This window comes from Aedes albopictus, chromosome 2, assembly GCF_035046485.1.
Source record: "Aedes albopictus strain Foshan chromosome 2, AalbF5, whole genome shotgun sequence".
NCBI classification, from domain to species: Eukaryota; Metazoa; Arthropoda; class Insecta; order Diptera; family Culicidae; genus Aedes; species Aedes albopictus.
In genome coordinates, this window is record NC_085137.1 from 228,278,974 (window position 1) to 228,286,502 (window position 7,529).

The 7,529-nt window shown below is 47.8% G+C and overlaps 2 protein-coding genes across 2 annotated transcripts; one reads left to right on the forward strand and one right to left on the reverse strand.

Annotated features, from left to right (window-relative positions):
- Positions 1 to 565: 565 nt before the first annotated feature.
- Positions 566 to 3,154, reverse strand: LOC134287035 (uncharacterized). Its single transcript, XM_062848750.1, has 2 exons — positions 2,076 to 3,154; positions 566 to 2,039 (listed from the first exon to the last, which is right to left on the reverse strand). Exon 2 carries the CDS (start codon positions 1,972 to 1,974, stop codon positions 853 to 855), a length of 1,122 nt encoding a protein of 373 aa, XP_062704734.1. The 5' UTR covers positions 1,975 to 2,039; positions 2,076 to 3,154; the 3' UTR covers positions 566 to 852.
- A 56-nt stretch (positions 3,155 to 3,210) lies between these two features.
- LOC109432861 (cytoplasmic dynein 2 light intermediate chain 1-like) lies at positions 3,211 to 4,921 on the forward strand. Its single transcript, XM_062848751.1, has 2 exons — positions 3,211 to 3,763; positions 3,828 to 4,921. Exons 1-2 carry the CDS (start codon positions 3,605 to 3,607, stop codon positions 4,710 to 4,712), a joined length of 1,044 nt encoding a protein of 347 aa, XP_062704735.1. The 5' UTR covers positions 3,211 to 3,604; the 3' UTR covers positions 4,713 to 4,921.
- Positions 4,922 to 7,529: the final 2,608 nt, after the last annotated feature.

Genomic DNA, 7,529 nt, shown 5'->3' on the forward strand with positions numbered 1-7,529 from the left:
GGTCCATGTTTCGTGCCCATAGAGGACGACCTATCTTATCAGCGTTTTGTAGATAGTTAACTTCGTGTTACGGCGAACTTTATTCAATCGTAGAGTTCTCCGGAGTCCAAAGTAAGCACGATTTCCTGCCACAATGTGCCTCTGAATTTCTCTGCTGGTGTCGTTGTCGGCGGTCACCAGTGAGCCCAAGTACACGAATTCTTCAACCGCCTCGATTTCATCACCGTCGATATAAATTCGGAGCGGCGGGCGCAGAGATTCCTCCCTGGAGCCCTTTGCCATTATGTACTTTGTCTTCGACACATTAATGACTAATCCGATTCGCCTGGTTTCACTCTTTAGTCGGATGTACGTTTCCGCCATCGTCTCAAATTTGCGAGCTATAATATCAATATCATCAGCGAAACCAAGCAGCTGAACGGATTTCGTGAAAATCGTCCCACTTGTGTTTATCCCCGCTTTTCTTATTACACCTTCTAACGCAATGTTGAACAGCAAGCACGAAAGACCATCACCTTGCCGTAACTCTCTGCGAGAATCGAAGGGAATCGAGAGTGTCCCTGATACTCGAACTGCGCACATCACTCGACCCATCGTCGCCTTGATCAATCGTATCAGTTTATCCGGGAATCCGTATTCGTGCATAATCTGCCATAGCTGTTCTCGATCGATTGTATCATACGCCGATTTGAAATCGATGAACAAGTGATGTGTGGGCACGTTGTATTCGCGGCATTTCTGCAACACCTGGCGGCGGGTGGCGAACATCTGGTCCGTTGTAGCGCGTTCACCCATGAATCCAGCCTGATATTGCCCCACGAACTCTCTTGCAATCGCTGATAGACGTCGGCATTAAATTTGAGAGAGTATCTTATAGGCAGCGCTCAGTAGTGTGATCACGCGGTAGTTCCCGCAATCCAAATTGTCGCCCTTTTTGATGATGGGACACACGATACCTTCCATCCATTCCTCCGGTAATACTTCCTCCTCCCAAATCTTGGTAATGACCCAGTGTAGTGCTCTCACCAGTGCTTCTCCACCGTATTTTAGAAGCTCGCTTGGTAGTTGATCTGCGCCAGCGGTTTTGTTGTTTTTCAACCGGCCAACGTCCTCCTCAATCTCTTGGAGGTCAGGGGCCGGAAGTCTTTCGTCCTGTGCATATACTCCTAAATCTGTTACCACGCCACCTTCGGTACTTGCAACGTCGCCATTGAGGTGCTCATCGTAATGCTGCCGCCACCTGTCGACCACCTCACGCTCGCTCGTGAGAATATTCCCGTAATTATCTCGGCACATGTCGGCTTGTGGCACGAAGCCTCTGCGCGAGCGGTACAGCTCTTCCATCGCTTCGCGATCTCGTTCTTCCTGCTGGCGCTTCTTCATCCGGAAGACTGAGTTCTGCCTGTTCCGCGCCTGTTTGTAACGTGCCTCATTCGCTCTCTTACGGTGTTGCAGCATTCTCGTCCATGCTGCATTCTTCTCGTTTTTCAACTGTTCACATTCGCCGTCGTACCAGTCGTTTCTGTGATTCGGAGTCGCGAAGCCTAGTGCTGTAGCCGAGGTACTACCTATGGCGGATCGGATGTCCCTCCAGCCATCTTCAAGTGTAGCTGCGCCAAGCTGCTCTTCCGTTGGTAGGGCCACTGCTAACTGCTGCGCGTAGTCTTGAGCCACTTCTACGTTACGAAGTTGCTCGATGTTGAGCCGCGGCGTTCGACATCGACGCGTAGTGATAACTGTCGAAAGTTTTGAGCGCATGCATACAGCGACTAAGTAGTATCCGAATCTATATTCGCACTGCGGTATGTGCGGACGTTGGTTATATCCAAGAAGAATCAACCGTCGATTAGAACGTGGTCGATTTGGTTTTCTGTTTGGTGGTCGGGTGATCTCCAGGTGGCTTTGTGGATATCTTTGCGGGGGAAGAGGGTGCTTCGGACTACCATACCACGGGAGGCTGCAAAGTTTACGCATCGCTGGCCGTTATCATTCGATACGGCGTGTAGGCTGTTTCGCCCGATTACCGGTCTGTACATTTCCTCCCTTCCTACCTGCGCGTTCATGTCGCCGACAACGATTTTCACGTCACGCGGCGAGCAACCATCGTATGTTTGCTCTAACTGCGCGTAGAACGCTTCTTTCTCGTCATCGGGTCTCCCTTCGTGTGGGCAGTGGACGTTGACGATGCTGTAGTTGAAGAAACGGCCCTTAACTCTCAACATGCACATCCTTGCGTTGATCGGCTGCCACCCGATCACACGTTGTCTCATCTTGCCCAACACTATAAATCCTGTTCCCAGTTCATTGGTGGTGCCACAGCTTTGGTAGAAGGTAGCCGCTCGATGCCCGCTTTTCCACACTTTCTGTCCAGTCCAACAAAGTTCCTGTAACGCCACGATGTCGAAGTTGCGGGGATGTAGTTCGTCGTAGATTATCCTGTCCTGTCCTGTCCTGGGAAACCTAGTGACTTGCAATTCCATGTTCCAAGTTTACAATCGTAGTCCTTATTTCGTCGCGTGGGTCTTTGCCAATGGTATCGAGTCGTATTTTCTCCTATGTTATTCGCAATGGGGATTTTTACGGGTGGCTTATTGGGCCTTCAACACTCATGTGCCTGTCTCGCCGGAGGGCCATCGTGCCAGTTCTGTTTAACGTCCCAACGAACACTGGGACGACCACGCTGATGGGGCTACCACCTTGGATGTAGCTGGGCGTTGTGCAGTGTTTCTTACTCAGCCGCTAGATGCCAGAAACAGACGCTGTTTGAGCCGCACCTCCTTGGTGAACATACGCTCGGGTCGTACCTCCTCAATCTAGCAGAAGTAAAAAGGACAGCAGTGCCCCAGGCTGCACTACCAGCTAAGCACACAACTCTGACGGTCTTTGTCATCGCTTGACCCGTGGAAGCATGAGGTAGGAACTTGTGAGGACCAGAGCTATGTTGGACGCTCTCCTTATTGATTCACCGTTTTGCAGCCCAACAAGCCTAACAAATGAGGCTATTTATCATTGAAAATAATGAAAGATTGAAAAATGGCACCCACTTTCCTCTACTTCTTTTAACATTAAAGATACTGAAGGTAGTATTCTTGCTACTCCGTTTACGATACACAAATCATTTTGTTTTCATTTGTGAAATTGATATTTTTATATCTCTAACGGAGCGTCCATAAATTACGTCACGCAAAAATTGCCCATTTTCAACCCCCCTTCCCCCTATGTCACGCTTTTTATATGGGACCTCTGAAATTTTTGAATGGGTCGTGACACTTTGGTGAACTCCCCTTCCTCTCAAAGCGTGACGTAATTTATGAACGTTCCCTAATTTAAGTACATATTATCTATCTTTTTGCATTGTGCACTAGCTTGCAACGTCATAACGCAACGATGCGAGGAACTAGGAACTCACTCACGGTCCTACATTGACATTCCAACTGAACGAGGCGAGGACGCTAAGTAACCATAGCGACATGCTTCACATACAAAGCATGTTGCTTTAATGTTTGCCCAAACGTGTTATTTGTAAGATTACAAAGTCCATTTCAGACAGTTCTACATTAAATCCCATTGAAAAATTATCCTGAAGTGTTATCACTTTCTAAACATGAGTGAGCTAAACTCAATAAATTCAATGGAACCGGACACCAACGAAACAATCCAGGATATCGCCATGAAACTGGTAACGGAGCAGATGAAACAAGAATCCAGCCTGACTGGGGGACCTAGCGAACGTACCGTTTTTGTCCTCGGTAGTAAGGGAGCGGTAAGAAGCCTAACCAAATGAGATCAAGACATGTTCGTCTATTACAAATGGTCCATATTTATAGGGTAAATCGACTCTCATCAACCGATTCCTGGATCGAGACGATATCACGCGTCCCACGTTGGCACTGGAATATTCATTCGGACGGCGTACTGCTTCCGGACAGGGTGCTCAGAAAAATATCTGCAACGTTTGGGAGCTCGGCAGCTTGGTCAATTCCAATCAGTTGATCGAAGTGCCGGTACGGTCTCATGGTTTGGCTACGTTTGCTGCCGTGATTGTCCTAGATTTGTCCCAACCGGATCGACTTTGGACCGACTTGCAGTGCATTCTGAATGGTTTGAAGCAGGCAATCAGTAAAAATTGTTCCGCTAAGGAGGTAACAGAAATGAAGGAGCGTATGAAACAGAAGGTGGGAATTGATCACGAGGATTTGAACACGCTTGAAATTCTTCCATTTCCGGTTATAATCGTGGGAGGAAAGTACGATGCATTTCAGAATGTTGATTCGGAAATCAAGAAGCACGTGTGTCGCTGTTTGAGGTCGATCTCCCATGCAATAGGGGCTGCACTGATATTCTACACTTCCAAGAATGCATCACTATCTAAGATGATTAGAGATGCGATGAACCATCTAGGGTTTGGTAGTCCATCGAACCCATTCAAAGCAACGGCACTGGATCACAATGGCCCTTTGGTGGTTCCTTTCGGAGGAGACTCGTGGGAAAAGATTGGTGTGACGCCCACCAATTCGGAGCGCATAGGAATGAACTACAGTGCGCAGATTCCTCAGGTTGGAACCGAAAAGGTCGCTATTCCGGACGATCCGGCGAAGGATGGTGGCTTTAAGGAACGCGTTATTGACGAGCTCAGAGCTCAGAAGGATGATGAACTCATGCGACTGCTCAAGGATACGGAAATACGGATGAAGTTTGAAGCGGTGCAGTAGGAATGAAAATGTGTCAGAAAAGTATAATAAACAGCAGTACCTAAAATAGGTTAATCTTTTAATATGCATTCCGAACAATATGATAATTTTATACTGTATACGGTAAAATCATGGACCTATTTTAGATAGTTATTTTAATCTCCCATTTATTCTTTAAAAACAAGAAGACACAACATATATATTCATATGTGTGCATCATAATCATTCAATTAGTGCATAGGTTCCCAAACTTTTCGGGTGTGTGACCCCCTTTTGCCAGCAGACGTACTTTTCGCGACCCACCATAGTAATTCCCTCATTTGTTGTCTGTTACAGTAAAATGTTCAACTGCCCTTCGCGACCCCCTGGATGAAGGCCGGCGACCCCCCTGGGGGGTCGCGACCCACAGTTTGGGAAACTATGAATTAGTGTATTCTTATATTTTTATATCCTTTAACCACTTAATACTCAATTGGGAAAGACAAATGTTCCAGAACTAAAAAAGCACTTTTTCCCAATTCGATGAAAATAAAAATGTCTGATTCTCATGTTGGGGGCGGCTGATCAACGTCCGAGTGCCAGGAAAGGACTCTAAGGTCAACTGTGCACTATGGTCCTCCGGAAAGTAGGGGGTTGGTGTCAGGCAGGGTTCCTGATTTCCACTTTTCATCTTCTTCCACATTCGAATACAGTCAGCAGCGAACGGTTGTCGCTTTAGTTTGTGTGTTTGCTTGTCAGCGACGACAACAAACTCCGGCGAGCGGTGGGAAGCCACACTTGGAATTTAAACATTCGTCCACATTCGCATCGCAAGCGATCGAGCGGTGATGCGATTCGTGAGTGATATTGCGCATACGAAATTTTGAAGTTTTCAAAAATGATTATCGTCGGGGCCCGTGGCGCAGTGGTCCACACGTTCGCTTCATAAGCGGATGGTCATGGGTTCGAACCCAGCCCCGGCACTTGCAATTTTTCGTCAGTTGCTCTTCCCCCCGAGAGCAGCTGGCACCTGACCCTCTTCGGAGCATCTAACGGAGCTCTAACGGACCCGGAATTTGGATATCGGCGAACCGCAACTCATAATGGACCCCCCAATCGGACTGGAAAAGGAACAGCAGCCACACATCAGCATCATCGTGCTCATCATTCTACCATGGACAGGGTAGAAAAGTTGAAGCGAAACAAGACACCAGTTCGATATAGTTGAATTAGAATAGAATACATGTAGGCGCTGTACAAAATGTAAGTGCAGCGTCCAATTGGAATCGCTCACGTAGTGCCCTAGTGGACAAAAGAGCTGTAAATTAGGTTAAGTGAATAAGAATAAAAAAAAATGATTATTATTTTCTTTGCTTATCTAGAATTTCAACAACAATGCACTAAAAATGTTTGCATTACATGCAGAAATTCGCTTCTTGTTATGATAATAACCGCTTCGATCGTTCACCAGCATTCGTCACCATTCGCCATTCATTCATTCGCTTGCGATCCAAACTGCGACGATCGACAATGAATATCCATGTCAAGCAGCATGCGCTTCGCTTCCCACTGATTATGGGGTTGCGTGTTTGATCACGACAATCCGTTTTCTGCATCTTTCTCGATTCGCTTCAGCAAAGAGGAGTGAATATGAATGGAGTGAGGCGAATATACCGATCCTTGGTGTCAGGCCCTACGAGCCAGCCGTAAAATACCATTGTAACGGAAAATCAGCAACAAAAAGCGAACAAAAAGGACTTGCGATTGGAAACTCGGTGCGTGGAACTGCCGATCTCTCAACTTCATTGGGAGCACCCGCATACTCGCCGATCTACTGAAGGACGGCGGGTTCGGCATCGTAGCGCTGCAGGAGGTGTGTTGGTCAGGATCCATGGTGCGAACGTTTAGAGGTAATCATCTACCAATACCATCTACCAGAGCTGCGTGCAACACACGTGAGCCAGGAACAGCTTTCATCGTGATGGGTGATATCAGTGATATGCAGAGGCGCGCGATCGGTTGGTGGCTGATCGACGAAAGAATGTGCAGGTTGAGGATCAAGGGCCGATTCTTCAACTTCAGCATAATAAACGTGCACAGCCCACACTCCAGAAGTACTGATGATGACAAGGACGCATTTTACGCACAGCTCGAACGCGAGTACGACGGCACGTCTCCGACATTATCGACGTCAGGACCTATCGGGTGCGCCAACATCGACTCCGACCACTATCTGGTAAGGTGACCAGATTTGTCCCGTTTAAATACGGAACACATTTCGGAAACTCAACAAAAAGCAAATCAATGTCCAAAAACAGAACTTACCTTACCTTACCGGTCAGACTAAGGCCGGGGTGGCCTCTGCTGTACATAGTAGCCGCCTCCATTCCACTTGGTCCATGGCTGTTTGTCTCCAGTTCCGCACTCTGCGTAGGGTCCGCAGATCGTCCTCCACTTGGTCGACCCACCTAGCTCGCTGCGCTCCACATCTTCTTGTACCGGTCGGATGACTTTCGAGATCCATTTTAGTCGGGTTGCTATCCGACATCCTGATGACGTGACCCGCCCACCGTAGCCTCCCGATTTTTGCGGTATGGACGATGGTTGGTTCTCTCAGCAGCTGATACAGCTCGTGGTTTATTCGCCTTCTCCAAGTCCCGTCTTCCATCTGCACTCCGCCGTTGATGGTACGCAACACCTTCCGTTCCAAAACTCCAAGGGCGCGTTGGTCCTCTGCACGTAGGGTCCATGTTTCGTGCCCATAGAGGAAGACCGGTCTAATCAGCGTTTTGTAGATGGTTAACTTCGTGTTACGGCGAACTTTATTCGATCGTAGAGCTCTGCGGAGTCCAAAGTAAG